The sequence below is a fragment of the Delphinapterus leucas genome, chromosome 18 (assembly GCF_059928025.1).
Source record: "Delphinapterus leucas isolate spDelLeu-1000000601 "Yukka" chromosome 18, BTC_Dleu_Yukka2, whole genome shotgun sequence".
NCBI lineage: Eukaryota > Metazoa > Chordata > Mammalia > Artiodactyla > Monodontidae > Delphinapterus > Delphinapterus leucas.
In genome coordinates this window covers 46627423-46653390 of record NC_143146.1, presented here as the reverse complement: position 1 = coordinate 46653390, position 25968 = coordinate 46627423, and the positions used below count along the sequence as shown (strand labels likewise).

The following is a 25968-nucleotide window of genomic DNA, read 5'->3' as shown; positions in this document are numbered from 1 at the left end:
CAAGGCAAATGATCAAAGGAAAATCATTAGAAGTAGAAAGGGGTTAAACAGCAAGACAAAGACACATGCTGGAATTTTCATCACTTAATCAGCAAAGCAGCTTTCTGTCCTTGAAAATGAAGTGAGAAGGTTTCTTCACATGTGAATATGCATCACCTAAAGTTCCTCCAGTACACAATTTAATTTACTGCTGTCTATCACTATGTGCAACACAAACAGGAGAAAAAATAAACACTTTATGCATCTTTAACCTTTGGTTTCCAACCCTTTTCAGACAAACAAGTTTAAGTACAAAATGCCAGGTATACTAACAGCAGTGACGCTTGAGCCTCGAACACAGGCCTGTCCAGGTTTTTCAAAGGCCACCAGCACAGGTGCTTTCTCCACGATTATGTGGAAGGAATTGAAAAGGTATCCAACAAACAGCAAAAGCAAACATTCTTTAGAAAGTTCACACTTGGTCAACATATTCATCCTGAATATAACATGTTTTCACATGTAAAATGATGGCTATACTACACTGAAAACATATCAGCTTCCGAAGCTAAATTCAGACTGGAAACAAGCACCAGTAAAGTACTTAAATAAAAATCCTATCAGAACCTGTGAATACTTACTATCTGGGCCTGGAAGACACAGGTCAGACCGCTATTCATCTTCTCTACCCCATAGCAGAAATCATGTCTCTCTCTGCACAATCAAATTCTACATTATCAAGTTAAAATGAGTAAATGATGCTTATAGAGAAATATCTTGCCTCCAGTGCAACTAAAGAAACTCCAAAGAATTTTAAAATCTCATGCATTAATTCAGAATATAAACTAAAATAGACTACTACATTATGTAGACAAACACAGAAAGAGTGAAGTATATCAGCATATGTAAAGTCCTATAATTTTACTTATATTTCCAATTAAATATTCGGTAAATGAACACAGTAAGAGGACAAGTCAGAGCTTGAGGTAACTGCATATATCTCATACAGATGCAGAGAAATAAACTGAAGGATTCAAGAGGCCCTAATTTATATGAACAGGAACAGCTGGATTCAAGACAGAGCTTGGATTTTTAAAGGTTCATTCAGACACTCCCCCTGAGACATCATGAATTTCTCCTGTGTTCTCCCATTTTGTTGAAACTCCTAGTATCGCAATTTTCATATGAAACATTAGCCAGCTATAAATTCCTGAGTATAAGCTTCTTAAGGACTTAAGCAGTGTATTTCATTCATCTTTATAGTTCTAATATCTAGCAGAACCCTGAACGGCAATCTCTGAATAATTAACTAATTGACTGGTTAATTATGAAATTTTGCAGTTACCTTGAGTCATGAATTAAGTGTATCTTTTTGGTGGTCTATTGTAGCATAAGTGAAAAAATGTATTACACAGACTCAGAAAATTGGCAGTATACTCTAGGACAAAAATGTTTTTTTTAGTTTAGTAGGTGTGTGCTCCACATGACAATATGAGTTCACGTTAGTGTATTATTTTACTGTTTCTTTAATGTTTATTAGCTTAATGGCATATTATTTACTAGTCCATTTTAATATGTTTAACAGTTTGATTCATATAGATACAGTAACCAAACTGCTGCAAACCTCAATAAAAGTAGTAGTAAAAAAAGAGAGGAATTAAAATAAATTGATCTCTGCATCCTTCTGGAATGCCCCAACAGTGATCCTAAAGATAAACGTTCTACTACACTCTGTATCCTTCATTAAATGTGCGAACGACTTACTTGATATTAAAAATAACTCTAGTTAACATTGACTTTTTTGAGGGGGTAGGAGATACTTGAAACAAAAAGAAACAGTAAATCAAGATATGACTATTCATTATAGGAAGACCTTCGCTTGGTCTCGTGCAAAATTAAACTTGGGTACATTTTGAGCATTTAAGGGGTAAGGGAAACAAAACAAACAGAAGCTAATAACCTTGGCTAAATTCAAAAAGGCATTGTAACTGATCTGTTTCAATGTCATATTTGTCGATTATTGCCAAGTAACATATTTCAAAGTACAGAGTACTATGTACTACTACTCTGTAGTATCATATGAAGCGAAAATAGTGAAGGTTTTGTTCCATTCACTCAACATCAAGGTACAACAAACGCACACCTTTGTGTATACAGGAACAACACCAGGAGCATCAGGCTGAAGGAAAAGAAGCCAAAAAGGTGGCAGAAGGAGGTGCAACGGTCTGCTCTCTGCTGCCAGGCAATTCTCTCTGTGTCTCTGCATGTATTGCAAGTAGAGGTACAGATGGCTTTTCTTCTGCAAGACCTTGACAAGGATGTCTGTACAGCAAACCATCTTGGAAGACAGAGACAGCATCTCCCCTCCAGAGCAAAAGGGCAGGCAGACCCACAGCCCATTCTGAAAGATCTGTGTTCTCCAAGCTCCTGTAACACGACCTGCCATTGCAGCCATGTCTTCAGACAGTCCCTCCAAAATAAAGACTGGACTCAATTATTTCCTGAACTGAGAATCCAAAAATTTATCAGCTGGCTGGGAGGCCTTGTTGAAAGCACTGTCACCTGGTAGCCCCAACTGATAGAGATCCCAATTGGGGGTTCCCAACAACTATAAACAACATGTTCCTTCCAGGAACACCATGTGCACCTTCAAAACTATGTATCTTGTGGGGAAGCCAGGCATTAACATGCCTCTCTCTCCAAAAACACCATGACTTACACCTCAGAGGTGCTCATAAGAGATGCTCAGGTGTGTGAGGAAACAGTATCAGCACACGTACAGCCTCAGACAACCGTGGCCATCTCTCCACACCCAGGCGAACTTTGGTTACTCTGGGGAGTTTCCTGGAGAGAACACTGATCACTACATACGTGCACCTGCAGACAGTTATCCCTACGATGAGTCACTGAATTAGAACAGATGATACGAAATGTGTCCCTGGTTTTAGCTGAAGTAATCAGTGACACTGCATCAGCCCTGCAAGGCACTCAGGTCAGCTTTCACTCACTGGCAGGGCTGTTACAGATGAAGGAGTTGCGCCAGATGTCCTCCTTGCTGAACAAAGGGAAGTCTGTGCAATCATTAATACCTCAGGCCGAGTGAAAGAGCAACAGAAGAAGATAAGAAAGCCTCCTGGTGTCCTAAGATAGACCCTGACAGTTTACAGGATTTGTTCAGCTGATGGGATCTGGGACCTGGAAGGCATGCCTGAAGTCAGTACTGCAGGGCAGCCTCAACCTGCTGCTTGAAGCACTGCTGACCAGCAGGCTTAATTAAATACTCTGGGAGACAAATGGAATGGAGCTCATCACAGCCTGTATCAGTCAGAGTAACTGCTGCCCATGATAGCAGACTTGGATTCTCTAAGCTCAGGGTGTCGTCCCTATAACACAACCCACTGAAACTGGAAACTGGGGTTGACAAAGCTGATACTTGAGCTACTGCTATGGCTGTAGGTAACTGAAGTCCTTTGTTTTTGACCTAGGAGTTCGTGTCTTTTGACAGCAGCACCCATACAAGTGTGGCAGACTAACACGGTAGTTTACAAGTGGCATAAAACCACAGATCCTTTGTGTTCTTGACACTCCAAGAGTCCAGGAAGACACCATAGGAAGGGAAGGTACAGCGTGCCGTCACTGAGGACACAGATGCAGAGGAAAAGTCAAATAGCCAACCCCAAAAACTCCAGGATTCCCACACTTTGATTCCTTTCCTGACAAAAATCTACCACAATCCCACCAGCCCTATGCCCAACAACATGGGTTTGAACAAACTCTTTAGGATCTAGATAATGCTTCTGACACCCTAGCAAAGTATGGCTCTAACAAGAGAAGAAAGAAGACACACATAGAAAGAAAATATAATAATAAGAGGATAGAAATGAAAATAACAATGAAAATCAAAGTGTGACAGATACTAGAGATTGGTGCACTCACATTATTCCAACCCTCTTCTAAGGAAGACCCAAGCAACACAAGGAGCTAATCACACACATGAAGACTGGACCCTATCAGAATCAGAGGTAGTCACGTTATCTTCATCATTATTATTAGCAGACTTAAGTAAATGTAACAATCCTCCCTTAAAAAGTACTTTGGAATAAATATACTTTGCACTAAGAGAACAATGAGGAATTTTTTAATTTTACTATCTCCCATTTTCTCCAATTTAAAAGCAAACAATTTGTTTCTATTTTATTCAGGGACAAACAAGTTTTATTTTTAATTTCATTTGTTAATATCACCCCTGACTAGTACATTTTAATAAATGCAACTTAAATAGCTAATGGAATAAAATGGGTACTTAGAGCAATAGCTTTACGGGAAAATTGATAATCAGCTAGTTCTAAAACATTTTTTTTATTTTTGTTAACTTTAGAAACACCCAGAGAGAAAAGTATTTAGATATTACTAAAGTACTGCTTGATCATTTTAAAGGAAATAGAATTAGCAACCCCAGAAAAGAGAATCTACTTACTTTTTTCCCCCTAAGTTAGCTATCAGGAAAACAATAACTTTACTCTTAACTTAAGCTTGCTACCTGCTAGCTATTTCATACATTTGACTTAACAGGAAGAAGAAACATCCATTAGAGTATAAACACACAACAAAATGGTTCAGTAGGGAATATTAGAATTGAGAACAATTCTTTGAATTGTTCAATTGAGAACAATTCACAAGAAATGAATTTAAATGATGCTAAAATGACCTTTCACTTCTCACTGAAAATTAAACTTTAAAAACTCTATCAAGAAATTATAGTGTTTATAGGACATCAAAAAATAATGACACTACTAAGTGTAACAGAAAATATACTTAATTACAACTTAAGCAATTAGTTTCATAAAAGCTAATATAATCAGCCACCTGTATCCTGATAAAAATTCCTCAAGCAATTTCCACAGCTGTCCAGAAAGAGGCTGCTGCTAGCCCCTCCTCTCCACCCTTAATGCCTTAACACTAAATATGGCAAATAAGCCGTCATTAAGAAAGAAATGTCCCCACAAATATTCACAGTAGCATTGTTCATAATAACCAAAAAGTTTAAAACAGTCCACATGCCCACCACCTGACAACAGATAAACGAAATGCCGGATACCATACAGCAGCATCATATACGGCATCAACAACAACCACAACAAAATGAGGCTCTGATACATCCTACAGCATGGATGAACCTTGAAAATACTATGCTAAGTGAAAGAAGGAAGAAAAGACCACATACTCTGTGATTTCACTGATACCAAACATCTGGAATACGAAACTCTATAGAGGGAGAAAGTAGAGTATTGGCTGCCCACAGCCAGAGATAATGAGGGCACCGAGGGGTGACGGCCAGGGCATGAGGGCTTTCTTTTGGGGATGATGAAAATGTACTAAAATTGACTGTGGTGAAAATTGCACCGTTCTGAATATACATAAAAAAACATGGAATTGTACACTTTAAATGAATAAATTTTATCTCAATAAAACTGTTAAAAAAATCATTTCAAAATTATATCAATTCTCTAGACGAATATATTTTCATTTCTTCAAGTCTTACTGTCTTCTATGGAATAGTAACCTTAATTTACAGTTTTTAATTAATAGTTCTTTTTATCATATTTTATCGTAACTATAAAGTTATTTTTCCATAACTTAGCACCTTCAGTAAAATCAGAGTAACTACCCATAATAGAAATGAATAAATTTACCCAAGAATTTTTTTGACTCATGCAGTTTGCCTTCAAGTTCACACAGTAATCAGGATTTTAAAAGACCAAATAGATTTAGTTTAATGTCTGGTAGCCAAAACAAATTTAATATGCCAAATAACCAAGAATTTTAAGGTTGCAATAGTCAAACTTTCCAATTAATGAGTCAATCATGTCATTTACCTAGGCAAAACTTGACTTTGTTCTTAAAGAGCCCTTCTTTATCCTTTCCCTCACAGCTTTCAAACATCAAATGATGTAATAATGTTGTAAAAAAAGTTGGGGGCTTCCCTGGTGGCGCAGTGGTTGAGAGTTCGCCTGCCGATGCAGGGGACACGGGTTCGTGCCCCGGTCCGTGAGGATCCCACATGCCGCGGAGCGGCTGGGCCTGCGCGTCCAGAGCCTGTGCTCCACACAACGGGAGAGGCCACAACAGTGAGAGGCCCGCAAAAAAAAAAAAAAAAAAAAAAGTTGGAAGCCCAATTTTATCAAGATTTTTTAAAACTTTTATTTTGAAATAATTATAGATTCATTGGAAGTTGAAAAAAAAAAAAATATGTACAGGTTGGTCCTGAGTACTCTTCACACAATTCCTCCCATTGGTAACATCCTGCATCATTATAGTACAATACCAAAACCAAGAAGTTGAAATTGGTACAATCCACAGAGCTTTTTCAGATTTTACCAGCTTTACACTCATCTGTGTATGCGTGTACAGTTCTATGCAATTTCATCACATGTATAGATTTGTGTAACCATCACCGCAATCAAGATACAGAACTGCTTTAATTGCACGACACTCCTTCCTGCTATTTATTTACAGCCACACCCAACACTTTCCCGGACCCGAATCCAAATCTTTGGCAACCAGTAAAGCAGTAAACTGTTCTTAGAGAACTGTTCTCTATAATCTGGTTATTTCAAGAATGTTATATAGGGCTTCCGTGGTGGCGCAGTGGTTGAGAGTCCGCCTGCCGATGCAGGGGACGCGGGTTCGTGCCCCGGTCCAGGAGGATCCCACATGCCGCGGAGCGGCTGCGCCCGTGAGCCATGGCCACTGAGCCTGCGCGACCGGAGCCTGTGCTCCGCAGCGGGAGAGGCCACAACAGTGAGAGGCCCACGTACGGCAAAAAAAAAAAAAAAGAAAAAGAAAAAAGAATGTTATATAAATGAAACCACACTGGGCAACCTTTTAGGACTGGCATTTTTCAACAGTGTGTAACCTTTTAGGACTGGCATTTTTCGATCTGCTTAATTCTCTGAAGATTCACGCAAGTTGCGTTAAGTCAGTAGCTCATTCCTCTTTGATGTGGAATAGTATTATATGTACGGTGTACCACAGTGTAACCATTCACCTGCTGAGGGACACGGGGTTGTTCCCAGTCTGGGGCTATGACAAATAAACCTGCTATAAAAATTTGTGCATGCATTTTTGTGTGAACATAAGTTTTCATTAGCAAGTTTTCATTAAATGCTGGGTTGTATAGTAAAGTATCAATTTTAATATCAACGCTGGTAATGTTTCTTTAAAAAATGAAGATCACATTTAATCTCCACTGACTTTATTTTTTTAATTTACCAAAATTACTTTTTAAAGCTAGCATTTACTGAACGCTTCTGCTAATGAACCAAGCAGCGTACTAAGCATTTAAACCTATATCCTATGTAATCCTTGCATCAGCAATGAGCTAGGTACTGAGATTACTGCCATCTTGCAACTGAGAAAGCTGAAGTATAGAATGATTTGGGAACTGATCCAGAGTCACTAAAGCTACGATGTGAAGAGCTGGGACTCAAATTCAAGCCTGCCTGACTCAGAGCTCTACTGTTTTCATCATTCCTGTAACATGTGTGTCATTAAATACAAAAAGTATGCATTAGGACCAAAAGGTCTTTACTTAGGGAATAAACTTTGTATGGGACTATTACATTTCATAGTGAGGTTTTTAAACTAGACATAATTTCTAATAAGTTGCACAAATTACCAAAATTAATATAATAACCTACTGGTATTTGCACAAACACTGTGCAAGTAAAAGTTACATGAGTACTAGAGGAAAACCCAGATAAAGTAATTGTTCAGCTTTTCTCTACACAGTTTCTTTTAGGCTCACTCTTCATTAGTCCTGTGGTGAACAGGAAATCTGGGGCCAATGAGAAATGGGAAGGAAAGGGAAATGAGGGTAATGGTAAACGGATTAACAGACCCCAGCCCACCGAGGAACTGAAGGAGCAGGGTTGAGGTCAGCGGTGGACACAAAGCCCAGGCCCCCACTCCCAGATGTGGAAGGAGGAGCTCTTTTCCAGAAGCTCCAGGAACTGGACCCACGCAATAGTGACCATACACGTACTCAGATCTTCAAGTCTGCATACTGTCCCGAGAAACCAGTCACACAGGGTTCCTCACCACCATTCACAAACACTGTCACCAGAAGCAGATTCACAAAATACCGTCTTCAGAAATGTCATAATAAATTATTAATATGACAGTCACTAACATTTTCTGATTTTTCCTCAAATACCATGTTTATTTTTTATTAACTTAACACTAAGATCTGGTTTTTCCATTCCTACCACAATGAGAAACAATTAAATGGCTAAGGTACACAGAGCTTTCAAGTAAAAATTAAAACTATAATATTTTACTATTAAGTGTGAAACAGATTTACTTCATAGCTATTAGCACCTTGCTTTCCAAATTTTATTGCACATTAGAATCACCTGAGGATCTTTCAAAAATCCCAATAGCCAGGTCCCAACCACACCAATTAATTTTTTTTTTAATTTGAAGGTAGGAATCAGTCATCGATAATTCCTTAAAAATACTTAGGTTTGATTAGCAATGATTGTAACAATAGTTCCAGCAATAAAATTCTTGTGTCTTTAAAAAAAGGGAGAAATTAAATGAATATTAGACATGCAGCTTGGGTACTATAGTGTTTCAAGTCTAAATGTGACTTTTTGGGAGTGCTTAAAAATCTTTGAAAGGAAAAAAAAATCTTTGAAAGGATTTTTCTAAGTGTATCTTGGTCTTTTTACTCATGGACACTCTCAACTTTTCAGATATAAAACTAATACAACGAAAAGCCACAATTCACTCAATTGCCTAGACTTCTTAAAAAATTATAAAAATCAACAATTGAGATAACAATTCATGGACTATGATTATATATTTCACAGAGAAATCTAGTAAGTCAACTTCTAGGAACCTAAGGAAATAATTATAGGTGTACATAAATTTGTATCTATAAGATAAATTATGATATGTTAGAATTCTGTATTTATTTAAAATGCTATAAAATATTAAATGGCATGTGGGGTTTCATACTACAGTATTAAATATAAGTCAATCAGGAAACAGTTACAAAAAACAGTATGAATGATAAACATGAAACCTACTTGCAATTGAACTGAATTGTGCCGAAGACCTTCCACAATAGAAGAAAATCTGTCAATTTTTCTTTCTTCTCCAGATGATGTTAAAGCTTCTAAAACTTCTTCAAGGCTATTGGAAAATTTGAAATTATAAAGGAAATTACAAACAGCAAATAACCCAATACAATAGCTTAATCTACTAAACTCCAGAGTGACTACTCCTAGGCAACCAATAACATTTTAAAAGTAGCTTACTGATCATATAGCACATATCAAGCATGAACTATGTTACATGTTTTAATTCATTTATTCCTCATAATAACCCTATGATCATGTTTATTTACCAAGCATTTATACAGTACTTACTACACATCAGGCACTATTTAAACCAGTTTACAAATATTAACCATTTTTAATGTATATAATTCTACGAACTCTATAATATGGGATAACTATTTTTATGCCATATTATAGGTTAGGAAACTGAGGAAGAAAAAGGTTAAGCACTACAACCCTACTCTGTCTTGAGTATAAATAAATGAAGCTCTGGTGCCCAAAAACATATAGTACTAAGGAATTACAGTCAAATATAAAGAATAATGGTTATGCAAGAAGTATACTTGCTACTTCTTTAAAGAATGCTTATGCTAACAGTACCCAGCATACTGTAAAAGCTCACACAGTTTGTGGACGTAGACACTTTAGTCCTAAGAGTTATTTACTCATTTTGATGACCTATCCTGAAGTCAAGAAATAATAAAAATAATATGGAAGTGGAGGAGGAGGAGTAGAAGAGGGAGGAGGAAAAAGAGGAAGAGGATTAAGAAAGAGAAGGTAAAGGAGAAGGACAAGAAGAAAGGAAAGGAGGGAGGAAGGGATAGGGAAGGAAAAGGGAAGAAGAGAAAAGAGATAGAAGAAACAAGAAGTAAGGGAGAGAGGGGGGAAGAGGAAGGAGGGAAGCCAAGGGAGGAGGATGGAGGAGGAGCAGAAAGGAGTTGGGGGAGAACAGGAAGTATCTTATGTGTCAACATTAAACTCACACTTAGGTTTCTGCACCAAAATTAACATGGCCTTTTTAAAATGGGAAAGTGCAGAAGCTGTACGCCTGGCTTTGCAGCTGGGACTGCAGCAGGCATGGCCTCATCCAGGGATACACACTATAGCTACATACGGGGGCAGAGGGCCAGGGCTGAGTGGTGCCTGTTGACTCTCCAACTAAGTCCAAACTGAGCGGCGCAACAGTCATCGGCCCCACAGGACCTCTACATGGACAATTTTTAAATGTGTGCAGGAGGTTTCACTTACAGGGCTCTGCCTACCCTTATAGGAGGGAGGGTCATTTCTGTTTGTTCTTTTGGTTGTTCAGTTTGTATATCTTTATCATTTATAAAAAGTATTTTAAATAAATTTTAAATGCTTTCTTGTAATAAGAACAGTAATCTTCCTTAAAAAGAAAAACAGGTTTATTTTTATTTATCTTTTAATATGTATGTAATGGTCTTTTAGTTACAGCTCTAGCAATTGTGGATAATGTCTTTAAAGTTAAAACTTTAGTATGTACTTTACTGTCAAGGACCTTGCACCCTCAACCATTACATTATCAATTACACACTTATTATTGAATTAATTCTATCCAAAAAGTAAATAAATAAATAAGAAACAGAACCAATTTGTATATTTTTCAAAGTCTCCATTTAGAATGTTTATTTAGGTTTTGAGTTCAGAACAGTTTAAATATAATGAAGAAATCCATTTTTCATAGAAACATGTTAGCCCATAACTACTATATTGATTAAGAGAGAAAAATTACTACTCAAACATTTCTGTTCAGCCAATATAAATCTAAATCACCTGCTTAAGTATAGTTCATTTTTTTAAAGTAAATTCTAGACTAAAATAGAATAATGAAAACATTATATGACTCAAACTGTATTAAATTATTATGTAATGAGAGAAATAAGTTGAGAAGACTTACATGCTTTCCTCCCCTACAATGCACACTGCAGAAAGGAGTTTAACCACATCCGTCATCATACTGGGCTTCTCAGGATCAATGGCTCTGGCTAACAAAGAAAGACTCCTCTCTTCACTCATAATTCTTTCCAAGCCATACTACAACATTTTGGAAATAAGAGGTTAAATTTTAGTGGTTAGTTGAAAAAATAATGCCCTGAAGGAAATGTAGTTATTTTTTAAATGTTTATAAGATAATATACGTGTACATGTAGTAAAGCCAGAAAATATAAAGAATGCATAACATCCTAAAAAAATTCATAGAAGTATTCCCTTTACATTAAGAACTATGAGAATCAAATATAGATAACCCCTCAAAGGTAATTTTATAGCAATATGACTGATAATTACTAAGATAGATAAGTGGCCAACTAGAGAAAGAGAGAAGCAGTGAGGAATACTGAGATTCCCAACAGGAACATACAAAATGAACAGACTGATACTGAACCAGACACTGAGGCCGTGAGGAGCTCTACTGGGAAGGAAGGTTGGTAAGAGGTACCACAAATAAATGCACAGATCACTGTCCCAGAGAAATATAATGTGAACCACATGTGCAATGTAAAATTTCAAACAAAAAGTAAAACTGATTTTAATAGAATTATTCCGATATACCCAAAATATTATCATTTTAACATATAATCAATATAGAACATTTATTGATGAGATATTTTTACTTTTTTTCTTCCTAAGTATTCAAAATCTAGTGTGTATTGTACACTTACAGCACATCTCAGTTCAGACTAGCCACATTTCAAGGGCTCAGTAGCCACATGTGGCAACCACATTACACAGTGCGGGCCTAGATAGTAACACTTAGTTCATAAACAGGCAAAAGCTGAAGGGTGATTCGGGCTGATACCATGTAGAAACTGCCATAAGAACATGTGTATTTTGATCTGAACGATATTTTGTTATCAGAAAGACAATGCAGTTGTAAACACATTATATAAATGGAATTATTTTGAATGAGGCCAAAGTTTGCTCCTGCCAGGATGTCACATTCAGTTGGAAGATAGGAGTTATGTTAATGACTTAGTGTTTTGATTTAAGGGTGTATACACCTGTTAGGGTCTACTTACAATCTATGGAAGATAAGTATCAAATAACAGAGGATGAATAGAAGCAATAAAACAGTACTATTTATCTACCATACATCCCAGAGGATCCTTTTAAAGAGTGAGAATTTAGTTGATTAGAATTACTACTAAGCACTAAAAAGGAACTTAATCTCAATTACAGACCTACGAACTCAAAATTAGCACTAGGTATTGGTATCAAAATAAAATCTATAACAAGCTTAAATCCAAATGCTTTGAACGTTATGAATGTTATGAAAACTTATTTATAAGTTTCCTGTCTTGTATATCGCATTTACGTAAAGAAGCTTCACACTGTGGTGAAACATTGCACTTGCTTTAAACCACTATCTAAAGAACACAGGTACAAAGAAGGAAATACAAACAGAAGGGTCAAGGGCCCCAGGGTATGATTTTTGAAGGGACTTCTCTGTCCTGTTGGTGACAGGGAAACGTTTACAAGGAAACAGCTAAACCAACCAGGAAATGCTCACTTTTGTGGTACTCTGGGCTGTTTCATAACTGGAAACAAAGAAAAGCAGGCATGGGGCCAGAGACTACAATATGCCTCGACAATCATTCCAGGGAATTGTCAGAGTTTTGTAGTGTACCACTTAGACCCAATTCAAAAAGTCAATCAGCCAATGATTACCAAGTACCAAAGGGCTAGCTCTGTCCTAATAAACCTGAGACTGAGTAAAGCTTGCCTTCAGCACTTCCTCCTTCACTTCCCCCACTCTGGGCTGGCCTGAGCCAGCACCTGCCCTTCTGGAATCAGAATCCTGTGGCTCCTCCAGCCATTCAAAGCAACTCATACTGATTTCCTCTAAGGGATACCACCTACCTTCTCTGTCAGGCCCTCTGACCCTAAACCATGTGTCAAGAATGGAACAGGAGCATTCTCTGATCTCCTAGTTTCAACCAGTGTCCTGTGAACTCAAAGCTGCATCACTGGCAATATTCTCTGACTTCGCTAATGGAAAATTGTACGGTGCTCATTTTGAGACTGGAATGAGGCCAGGTTACCACTACTGTATCTAGAATTAAAGACTGAACTGCTGCCTACTTGTATAAGATTACTCATTCAATTATTTAAAAAAACAAAGCAAAACTAAACCCGTTGACTCTGTGAGAGAAATAGTTAACTTACCAGTACTGGCACTTAAAGTGCATTAAATGAAGGCTATTACAAGGTTAGAGAGATAGTGACCAATTTTGGAAGGTCTGTCTCTCCACTGAATGTCAAGGATCCACTCCAGAGTTTAGGAAAACTCAAATGTTCTAAACTGAGGACCAGTGATAGGTTCCCTTTGCATTTTACTTGAGGCCTATTATTACCTCATAGAACTACAGGCCACTGGAGGTGTGTTAGGCAGGGGAAGGTGAATACCCTAAATCCCTGTGTCAGATGCCCTACATGAACATTGGTGCTGAATGACTACCCATGTTGAGTTAATACCAGCAGCAGAGATAACGTAGGGAGGGGGCTGGCTTCAGGAAAAAGGCACCCTCGCTGAGGGTACACACCTTAACACAAAAAGTTAACTGACCAAAAAGAAACCCCTGTTTTGACTACCTCTTAATTTAAAGGTATTTAACTTTTCATCTTAACTTTTATTTTCTTCCTAATAAATATTCAAAATCTTCTTCTATTTAAACACTACTATAAAGTTCAATTTAGTATTATAAGAAAATTCAATTTCATACAATGATATCAGATTCACTCATAATATCAATTATATGATTAATTACTAGTACCAAATAAGGTACTAGTACATACATTTTTTTCTCTTAAAGCCTATATTTTTCATCATTCAATGAACTTTTATAAATATTGCACAGTAAGGTAGAGGAAAAACCATCAACCAATCCTGGAAAAAATATATTTACCAAAAAATTTCACATATAATTATGTTTAGAATTCAGACATTATAATTCCAAGTATCAGTAACTTTTTATTCGTAGCAGCATGACAGTAATAAATGCAAATGGAATATATTCCAGCTCCACATAAACTATAAACAAAATAATCCATTATTTAACAATAAATCACATTATATTAATTAGAATATAAATACATAAAGTTTACTCCCTTTCCAATTCAGTCTTAAACCAAGTAGGAATATTATCTTCTATATACCACTTCACTTTAACCATGACATTCTTAAAATCAAATTATGATCCAAATGCCCCGTGCCCCTTTGTTTTGGAAAAATGTTCCTGGGTTTTCGCTGCTCTTAGCCTTCCCATCACCAGTGAAATTTCCAGTTGCTATATTCTTATTTTAGAAGCCCCCCCCACTCCGCCTGAAAGCAAGTGTTATATACTCAGTGTGAAAAGATGTCTCCCTATGAGCAATTTGATTCCTTTATTCACTCACTCTTAAAACATACTCTACAAAGGTTACAGAATATATCTAAAATCGAATTCTCACAGAACAGTGAGTTCAGTACAGAAAGTACTTGTGATTTCTACATCAGATATTTTCCCTGAAAATCGTATCTGATTGGAGGAAGCAGGGAGGTGAAAAATATTTCATTGGTTAAAAATAGAAAACTTAACTCCAGAAAATGATGAAAAATCCATAAATAATTCAATTAAAAAATAATTAGAAAATATAAATATTTGCTGAATTTAATAAAAAGAAATGTAAATGTTAATAATTTAAGTACAAGTACTTAAATATGAAGTTCTCTAAAAGTTTATTTTAAAAATGAGATTAGGGTTTCCCTGGTGGCACAGTGGTTGAGAATCTCCCTGCTAATGCAGGGGACACAGGTTCCAGCCCTGGTCTGGGAGGATCCCGCATGCCGCGGATCAACTAGGCCCGTGAGCCACAACTACTGAGCCTGCGCGTCTGGAGCCTGTGCTCTGCAAAAAGAGAGGCCGCGATAGTGAGAGGCCCGCGCACCACGATGAAGAGTGGCCCCTGCTTGCCACAACTGGAGAAAGCCCTCGCACAGAAACGAAGACCCAACGCAGCAAAAATAAATTAATTAATTAATTAACTCCTACCCCCAACATCTTCAAAAAATAAATAAATAAGGATAAGGCAAAAATATTAAAAATTAAAATTAACCAGAAATACACAGTTTTGCTATAAAACACAAATCATCACCCAACATAGACAAAAGTTCCTCTCCCGCTGTCTAATGAATGAAAACACCTATTATTACTGCACACATCATGAGATAGATATGATTAGATGTTAGAGCTAGAGACATGGCATGGAATAGAGCTAATTTCTGCAATTAACAGTATGAAAAAAAGGAAACACAGTTAGATAAACCCAGCTTCAGTACAGAGCATAAACCATTTCTCTCTTCTAATGTATCCTCTTTAAATATTCAAACTGCAGACCTGCCATATTATATTTGGTTTCAATATTACAGTTGACTCTTGAACATCACAGGGGTTAGGGGCACCAACTCCTCATGCAGTCAAAAATCCGAGTATAATTTCTGACTCCCCCAAGACTTAACTACAAATAGCCTTCTCTTGACTAGAAGTCTTACCAATAACCCAGAGTTGATTAACACGTATTTTGTATGTTATATGTATTATATACTATATTCTTACAATAAAGGTAGAGAAAAGGTTATTTTAAAAAAGCAGAAGGAAGAAATAATACACTTACAGTACAAATATGTATTTATTTTTAAAAATCCACATATAAGTGAACCAGTGCAGTTCAAACACATATTGTTCAAGGGTCAACTGTACTTGCATTAAGCATCATTGCTCCTCCACCTCTGGGACCTGTTCATATCTGTTCACATTAATTTCATTAAAAATTTAAATCTCTAGACTATAAAAACAAAGTCTTTCCAACTTAATTCTTTGGTAATAAGTATTACTGCAGACCACATTTAATAATCGTTTATGATTTCAAAGCTGATTCATGCTATACTTCTGAAAATTAAAAGAGAAGAGGGAAGGGAGAAAGAGAAGGGAACAAAAAAGAGGACAGATAAGGATGTAGAGAGGTAGGGAGGAAGGACAGGAGGAAAAGAAAATTAATCTGCACATGAAGGGTTAAGCACCAGAAGAGGATCTATTCATCCCCAAGTTTCTCCTGTTGAGAGAGTTGATTTGATAGAAAACTAGAAATCAATACTTCAATATTTTTTCCATTATATACTGAAGAGCTTATCAAAGCAATGCATCACTTTAGTGCAAATTCTATATTACATAACTCTTCTTTCATAAGAACTTCTGTAATAACTGATAAAGAACAACTACAATTACCTATGTACATACCTGGGTGTTCATCAAGGCCTTTAGACACTGTATGACTTTGTGCTGATTCTTCTTTATAATTTTTTCTTGTCTGCATAAAAGATATCAATGTTGGAATCATCACTGGACATGCAAATGTAGCTTAATTAGAAATAATGATTAGCAATACTTACATTTTGCCACTAATCAGCTTTTCCAAAATGTCCAGTAATAATCCAAGCCCCTCATGTCCAAAGCTCTCCACCCAACTGAAAAACAGAAGAAAGAGTAGTCATATATTAAGTCAGTATTCTAGTTTGGAATATCACAATAACGCTATATACTCACAAATATTTTGCACTTGTTATATTCTAGTCATAAATACAATAAAAGAATAACACTATGTGTAAAATCATTCATGATTCATAATCTTTGTGAAAAAAGGAGCAATGATGTGATAAGCCAGTGATGTGCTGAACCCAGCTTGCACTTGGCTTGTGAGAGCTGAGTGTGCCCAGCTCTTCCATGCCCCATGTCCATTGACATCATGTTAGTAGCTTAAAACCTGCCATGTTGGAAGTATTGACACTACAGAAATCAGCAAATGCTGCCAATCAGAGTATCCCCTCACCCAGAGCTGGCTGTTAAACATTTAACAGCACACCACTGGATAAGCCTCACTCTGGACTATTCCGAAGAGCAGAAATTGGGCAAGGGAGCAATATTTAAAGAGAAAAGATTCCGGTCTACATAAAGAAAAAGATTACCGAAAAAATTAGTCAAAATATTGTAAAAGCATGTTCTAGGAGAATTTTCCAAACCACTAAAATACATCTTTATAAACGTTAACAATTTCTTAAATTTCAATGCTCAGTTGTACTTTTAAAAAGAGCTTTATCATTATTTTTATTTATTATTTATTTATTATTTATTATTATTATTTTTTTTTGCGGTACACGGGCCTCTCGCTGTTGTGGCCTCTCCCGTTGCGGAGCACAGGCTCCAGACGCACAGGCTCAGCGGCCATGGCTCACGGGCCCAGCCGCTCTGCGGCATGTGGGATCTTCCTGGACCGGGGCACGAACCCGTGTCTACTGCATTGGCAGGTGGACTCTCAACCACTGTGCCACCAGGGAAGCCCTATCATTATTTTTAAATAAATATTTTCATCTTGACCCAACCACCTCTATTCCATTAAACCCATTAATATAATCAAAGTATGTATGTAATTAGGATAGCAGTGCCAATAGACAACAGCTCACCTTGTCTATAGGAAAACCACCTTAGGACAAATCAGTGTTGATTTGGAAAGCCTAGCACAATAAATAAAATAATGTTAACAATAAGTCTTCCAAAAAGTAGAGGAAAGAAAAAGATATAATATGCTATATATGTGTATTTCTTTGTATATATGTGCTTGTATACATATTTGTTTGTATGTATGATTTTATGTGTGTATGTGTGTCTGTGTGTAGCCTTTGAAAAATGGAATATTAATAACAAACTTTCATCCAATAATCAAAAGCAGGATGTTATAAAGATAAAAAATTTAAGTCACATACCAGCTTATAATGCCATTTTCTTACTTAAGACACAATATTAATTCCTTAGAAAATAAGAGTAAACACCAAATGTAATATATTTGCATGAAAAATAAAAATATTATTTTAAAAATTCCAGGGACTTCCCTGGTGGTCCAGTGGTTAAGACTCGGCACTTCCACTGCAGGGGGCGCAGGTTTGATCCCTGGTTGTGGAACTAAGAGCCCACATTTCTGGCATGGTGTGACCAAAAATTAAAAAAAAAAAATTCCCTCTTCTTCACTTGTACATTTCTGTGAACACGGCTTAATCACCTACAAATACAGTTTCTGATTTTAACCACCCCCTCACAAAGAAAAGAATTTGCCATTTAGATTGGCAGACTCATCTCAGACTATTTTACTCATCTCTTCTCTATGAAAACCACAGAATAACTAATTCAAGAATGCACTTAAACAGGAAAGATACTCCATGTAAAAGAAAAGACTGAAGATCACTACTATAGCTAAGGTGAAGAAAAAAAGTTCAATATAAGTTGGTGTTTTCAAACCAGGATGCTACTTCAAAAGTTAAGAGTTTACTCTCCACTATCAGCATCGCACAGATTACTTGTAGGCATTTCAAATCTTGCTTTCATATTTCATGAAAACGCCTACAGCATCCCACTTAACTGTTTGCCTTGTTGACATCCAATTCTGTATTTATTCTTATTTCACTTGCAACAGGGAAGCTTGAAATCAAACATGCAAGGAGTAATTTGAACGTTTTGCTTGGGCTGGAACTGAGATGTGTGGACAGACTGTTCATCAGACCCTCCTGTCTTAGTACCTCACAGTAAGACTTCAGTATTTTGTTTGAAGTGTTTCTCAACAATCTCTATATTCAAAAGTATATCCATTAAGATATCGTAAAGCTAATATAAATGGTTTGGGATTCTTCATACTGCTATCACCTTCAATCATCATACAGAATAAAGTTACTATTCCTAAAACTGCCTTATAACAAAATATACAAAGTATTTTAAAATTATGTTAATGTAACAAAAAGATTTTCTTGCACATGATATGCTCATGTTGGAGCCCACTATAAAATTCAGGGAGCATATCAATCCAGGTAAATCAAGTCTGAGTAATAAATAATAGAACACAGCTATTTTGAAGGTTTATCACCCTATTATAACAACTATTTAACTATACAATACTGGGACCCACAGAATTTCTCAAATCAACTATTTCTGGACCCACTAAATAACTCTCTTCTACAATGCAGAACATGAGTCATTAAAGTAAAACTTATGTCCACTCATGCATATTACATATGAACTAATTCTCTATAAAAGAAACTTACTAAGGTTGAATGTAAAGAAGCATTATACCCAATTACTTTACACTACAACCTTTTAACTCACGGTGGGAATTAATTTCTTGACAATGATAATATCAGAGAGATTGGCAACAGCCTTCTGAAAGCCAGACTATACTTTACATCATAAAACATATCAATAACAAGGAAAGTCAGACAGGGTGCAGGGAAAGGAAGATAAGATGCTTGATAACAAAAGAAACACTAATATGTAAACATAAAAAGAAAGCTGATGAAAATACTTACTGAAAAGGTAATATTATAATACAAACTAAATGTGCATAAAAAGTTTCCATGTTTTTCTTAAAAATTTTGCAAGGCCAACATATTCTTGTATTAACAAGTTATCATTCACAAACCCATTCTCTCAAAACCCTTGCCCTCACCCCTATTATTTTCAGCAATGTTATTTTTAAGAATAGGAGCAAATATCATTTCCTATCTCTTCTGGAAAAGATGTTCAAGATAAAAAAGTGATATTGAGTAGGCAGGTCTGCAGTGCTGACAGAGGTTTATTAAAATCGATAGCTTTCTACAGAAGTGAAAAATTTCTCATCATCAATGTAAGAAGCAACCTGGAAAAAAATTATCAACTGATCTATAAATGATCAATATTCAGGAAACAAAATCTGTGCTATTTATTCTGTGCCTGACAGCATAGCGCCATAGGGCATTATGTGGTTTAACTAAAACACCTGCATTCATGGATGAATAAGCACTGGGCAAATGTTTTTTTATTTGTGAATAGAAATGACAGAGATTAGTATGACGTGTAATGGAAAAAAAATGCTTTAAAACAGCAGAAAGTAATGTGCTAAGTACTAATTTAACACAAAATCTACCTCTTAAAATTCCATAACGGGAGAAGGTGAGATTTCCACTATTGAGAAACAACGGAAATGAGCTGCAGCTGCTCACTGGAGAACTGAAAGATCGAGATACAGAGCTCAATGATATGGGTGCAGTACATCAGACACACCTTCTTTCACAGGAAGAGGATCAGCAGAAAGCGTTGACTTTGGAAGAATGTTGCAGCAAATTAGAAGGAAACTTTATGTCTTGATTCCATCAAGGACGAATCTGAGAAATGAAAACTGACAACAACTCTCTCGGACACCTTAACCGGACAGCAGCTACTATTAGAAGCCCTGTTTTTGAAGAGAGAGGGATGCCTACCGTCCCCATTCCTCAGAGAGGGTGATCACAGAGAGGACATTCAGATGTTAATCCTGTGGTTTGTGAGCAACTTGTATTTTCTAGAGATTTCACAATGGAACTATCCATTAAAAAACTACTGCTAGGGTGGACCTTCAAAATGGTGCAGAAGTAAGACGTGGAGACCACCTTCCTCCCCACAAGTACATGAAAAATACATCTATGTGTGGAACAACTCCTACAGAACACCTACAGAATGCTGGCAGAGGACCTCAAACGTCCCAAAGGGTAAGAAAATCCCCACGTACATGGCCATGTGACTGACAGGGTCTTGGTGCTCCAGCCTGGTGTGAGGCATGAGCCTCTGAGGTAGGAGAGTGGAGTTCAGGACACTGGACCACCAGAGACCTCCTGGCCCGATGTAATATCAATCAGTGAGAGCTCTCCCAGAGACCTAAGACCCAACTACACCCAATGGCCAGCAAGCTCCAGTGCTGGACGCCCCAAGCCAAACAACTAGCAAGACAGGAAAACAACCCTTTAGGCAGAGGGGCTCCCTAAAATCGTAATAAGTTAACAGACATCACAAAACACACCATGTGACACAGTCCTGCCCACCAGAAAGACAAGATGCAGTCACACCCACCAGAACACAGGCACCAGTCCCCTCCACCAGGAAGCCTACACAAGCCACTGAACCAACCTTACCCACTGGGTGCAGACACCAAAAGCAACAGGAACTATGAACCTAAAGCCGCAAAAAGGAGACCCCAAACACAGTTAAGTTAAGCAAAATGGGAAGACAGAGAAATATGCAGCAGATGAAGGAGCAAGATAAAAACCCACCAGACCAAACAAATGAAGAGGAAATAGGCAGTCTACCTGAAAAAGAATTCAGAGTAATGATAGTAAAGATGATCCAAAATGTTGGAAATAGAATGGAGAAAATACAAGAAACACTTAACAAGGACGGAGAAGAACTAAAGAGCAAACAAACAATGATGGACAACATAACAAGTGAAATTAAAAATTCTCTAGAAGGAACCAATAGAAGAATAACTGAGGCAGAAAAAAATGGATAAGCAAAGTGGAAGATAAAATAGTGGAAATAACTACCACAGAGCAGAATAAAGAAATAAGAATGAAAAGAATTGAGGGCAGTCTCAGAGACTTCTGGGACAACATTAAATGCACCAACATTCGAATTACAGGGGTCCAAGAAGAAGAAGAGAAAAAGAAAGGGTCTGAGAAATATTTGAAGAGATTATAGTTGAAAATTTCCCTAACGTGGGAAAGGAAATAGTTAAGTCCAGGAAGCGCAGAGAGTCCCACACAGGATAATTCCAAGGAGTAACACGCAAAGACACATATTAATTGAACTGTCAAAAATTAAATACAAAGAAAAAATATTAAAAGCAGCAAGGGAAAAACAACAAATAACATACAAGGGAATCCCCATAAGGTTTAAGGTTAACAACTGATCTTTCAGCAGAAACTCTGCAAGCCAGAAGGGAGTGGCAGGACATATTTAAAGTGATGAAGGAGAAAAACCTACAACCAAGATTACTCTACCCAGCAAGGATCTCATTCAGATTTGACAGTGAAATTAAAACATTTACAGACAAGCAAAAGCTAAGAATATTCAGCACCACCAAACCAGCTTTACAACAAATGCTAAAGGAACTTCTCTAGGCAGTAAGCACAAAAAAAGGAAAAGACCTACAAAAACAAACCCAAAACAATTAAGAAAGTGGTAATAGGAACATACATGTCAATGATTACCTTAAATGAAAATGGAGTAAATGTCCCAACCAAAAGATATAGACTGGCTGAATGAATGCAAAAACAAGACCCATATATATGCTGTCTACAAGAGACCCACTTCAGACCTAGGGACACATACAGACTGAAAGTAAGAGGATGGAAAAAGATATTCCATGAAATGGAAATCAAAAGAAAGCTGGAGTAGCAATTCTCATCAGACAAAATAGACTTTAAAATAAACATTATTACAAGAGACAAAGAAGGACACTACATAATGATCAAGGGATCAATCCAAGGAGATATAACAATTGTAAATATTTATGCACCCAACATAGGAGCACCTCAATACATAATGCAAATGCTGACAGCCAAAAAAGGGGAAATTGACAGTAACACAATAATAGTAGGGGACTTTAACACCCCATTTCACCAATGGACACATCATCCAAAATGAAAGTAGATAAGGAAACACAACCTTTAAAAGACACATTAAACAAGATGGACTTAACTGATATTTATAGGACATTCCACCCAAAAACAACAAAATACACTTTCTTCTCAAGTGCTCATGGAATATTCTCCAGGATAGATCATATCTTCGGTCACAGATCAAGCCTTGGTAAATTTAAGATAATTGAAATCATATCAAGTGTCTTTTCCCACCACAACTCTATAAGACTAGATATCAATTACAGGGGAAAAACACTGTAAAAAACATAAACACATGGAGGGTAAACAATACAGTACTAAATAACCAAGAGATCACTGAAGAAATCAAAGAGGACATTAAAAAATACCTAGAAACAAATAAACAACCTAACCTTACACCTAAAGCAATTAGAGAAAGAAGAAACAAAAAACCCCAAAGTTAGCAGAAGGAAAGAACTCATAAAGATCAGATCAGAAATAAATGAAAAAGAAATGAAGAACACAATAGCAAAGATCAATAAAACTAAAAGCTGGTTCTTTGAGAAGAAAAACAAAATTGATAAACCACTAGCCAGACTCATCAAGAAAAAAAGGGAGAAGACTCAAGTCAACAGAATTAGAAATGAAAAGAGAGAAGTAACAACTGACACTGCAGAAATACAAAGGATCATGAGAGATTACTACAAGCAACTTTATGCCAATAGAATCGACAACCTGGAAGAAATGAACAAATTCTTAGAAAGGCACAACCTTCCAAAACTGAACTAGGAAGAAATGGAAAATATGGACAGACCAATCACAAGTAATGAAATTGAAACTGTGATTAAAAATTTTCCAACAGGGTTTTGCTGGTGGCGCACTGGGTGAGAAGCCGCCTGCCAAAGCAGGGGACACAGGTTCGATCCCTGGTCCGGGAAGATCCCACATGCCACGTGTGGCATAACTACTAAGCCTATGCTCTAGAGCCCGTCAGCCACAACTACTGAGCCAACACACCTAGAATCCGTGCCCCACAGCAAGAGAAGCCACCGCAACAAGAAGCCTGCAGGCGGCATGAAAGACCCAAAACAGCCAAAAATAAATAAATAAAATAAATAAATTTATTTTTTAAAAAAATCTTCCAAAAAACAAAAGCCCAGGACCAGATGCCTTTACAGGCGAATTCTATCAAACTTTTAGAGAAGAGCTAACAGCTATCCTACTCAAACTCTTCCAAAATATAGCAGAGAGAGGAACACTCCCATAATCATTCTACGAGGCGACCATCACCCAGATACCAAAACCAGACAAAGATGTCACAAAAAAGGAAAACTACAAACCAATATCACTCTGAACATAGATGCAAAAATCCTCAGCTAAATACTAGCAAACAGAATCCAACAGCACATTAAAAAGATCATACACTATGACCAAGTGGGGTTTATCACACGGATGAGAGGATTCTACAATATACACAAATCTATCAATGTGATACACCATATTAACAAACTGAAGGATAAAAACCATACGATAATCTCAATACATGCAGAAAAAGCTCTTGACGAAATTCAATACCCATTTATGATAAAAACTCTCCAGAAAGTAGGCATAGAGGGAACTTACTTCAACATAATAAAGTCCATATATGGCAAACCCACAGCCAACATCGTTCTCAATGGTGAAAAACTGAAACCATTTTCTCTAACATCAGGAACAAGACAAGGATGCCCACTCTCACCACTATTATTCAACATAGTTTTGGAAGTTTTAGCCACAGCAATCAGAGAAGAAAAAGAAATAAAAGGAATCCAAATCGGAAAAGAAGAACTAAAACTGTCACTGTTTGCAGATGACATGATACTGTACATAGAGAATCCTAAAGATGCTACCAGGAAACTACTAGAGCTAATCAATGAATCTGGTAAAGTAGCAGGATAAAAAATTAATGCACAGAAATCTCTTGCATTCCTATATACTAATGAGGAAAAAATCTGAAAAGAAATTAAGGAAACACTGCCATTTACCATTGCAACAAAAAGAAAAAATACCAAGGAATAAACCTACCTAAGGAGAAAAAAAGACCTGTATGCAGAAAACTATAAGACACTGATGAATGAAACCAAACATGATACAAACAGATGGAGAGATATACCATATTCTTGGATTGGAAGAATCAACATTGTGAAAATGACTATACTACCCAAAGCAATCTACAGATTCAATGCAATCCCTATCAAACTACCACTGGCATTTTTCACAGAACTAGAACAAAAACTTTCACAATTTGTATGGAAACACAAAAGACCCCGAATAGCCAAAGCAATCTTGAGAAAGAAAAACAGAGCTGGAGGAATCAGGCTCCCTGAATTCAGACTATACTACAAAGCTACAGTAATCAAGACAGTATGGTACTGGCACAAAAACAGAAATATAGATCAATGGAACAGGGTAGAAAGCCCAGACATAAACCCATGCATATATGGTCACCTTATCTTTGACAAAGGAGGCAGCAAAATACAATGCAGAAAAAACAGCCCCTTTAATAAGTGGTGCTGGGAAAACTGGACAGCTACATATAAAAGAATAAAATTAGAACATTTTGTAACACCATACACAGAAATAAACTCAAAATGGATTAAAGACCTAAATGTAAGGCCAGACACTGTCAAACTCTTTAGAGAAAAAGTTAGGAGGAACACTCTTTGACATAAATCACAGCAAGATCCTTTTTGATGCACCTCCTAGAGAAATGGAAATAAAAACAAAAATAAACAAATGGGACCTAATGAAACTTAAAAGCTTTTGCACAGCCAAAGAAACCATAAACAAGACGAAAAGACAACCCTCAGAATGGGAGAAAATATTTGCAAAAGAAGCAACTTACAAAGGGTTAATCTCCAAAATATACAAGCAGCTCATGCAGCTCAATATCAAAAAAGCAAACAACCCAATCCAAAAATGGGCAGAAGATCTAAATAGACATTTCTCCAAAAAAGATATACAGATTGCCAACAAACACGTGAAAGAATGCTCAATATCACTAATCATTAGAGAAATGCAAATCAAAACTACAATGAAGTATCACCTCACACCAGTAAGAATGGCCATCATAAAAAAATCTACAAACAATAAATGCTGGAGAGGGTGCGGAGAAAAGAGAACCTTCTTGCACTGTTGGTGGGAATGTAAATTGATATAGCCACTACGGAGAACAGTATGGAGGTTCCTTAATAAACTAAAAATAGAACTACCATATGACCCACCAATCCCACTACTGGGCATATACCCTGAGAAAACCATAATTCAAAAAGACACATGCACGCCAATGTTCATTGCAGCACTATTTACAATAGCCAGGACACGGAAGCAACCTAAGTGTCTATC

General features: G+C 36.8%; 1 protein-coding gene across 2 annotated transcripts in view; it reads right to left on the bottom strand.

Moving 5' to 3' along the window:
* DIAPH3 (diaphanous related formin 3) overlaps positions 1 to 25968 on the bottom strand; it is a 550258-nt gene that overhangs the window by 374172 nt on the left and 150118 nt on the right. For both annotated transcript variants that reach the window (XM_022561162.3, XM_030762514.2), the window contains 4 exons: positions 16549 to 16623; positions 16397 to 16466; positions 11020 to 11156; positions 9069 to 9174 (listed from right to left, as the gene is read on the bottom strand). In XM_022561162.3, the coding sequence (XP_022416870.2) occupies positions 9069 to 9174; positions 11020 to 11156; positions 16397 to 16466; positions 16549 to 16623 (388 nt within the window). The remainder of the gene's footprint in view (positions 1 to 9068; positions 9175 to 11019; positions 11157 to 16396; positions 16467 to 16548; positions 16624 to 25968) is intronic.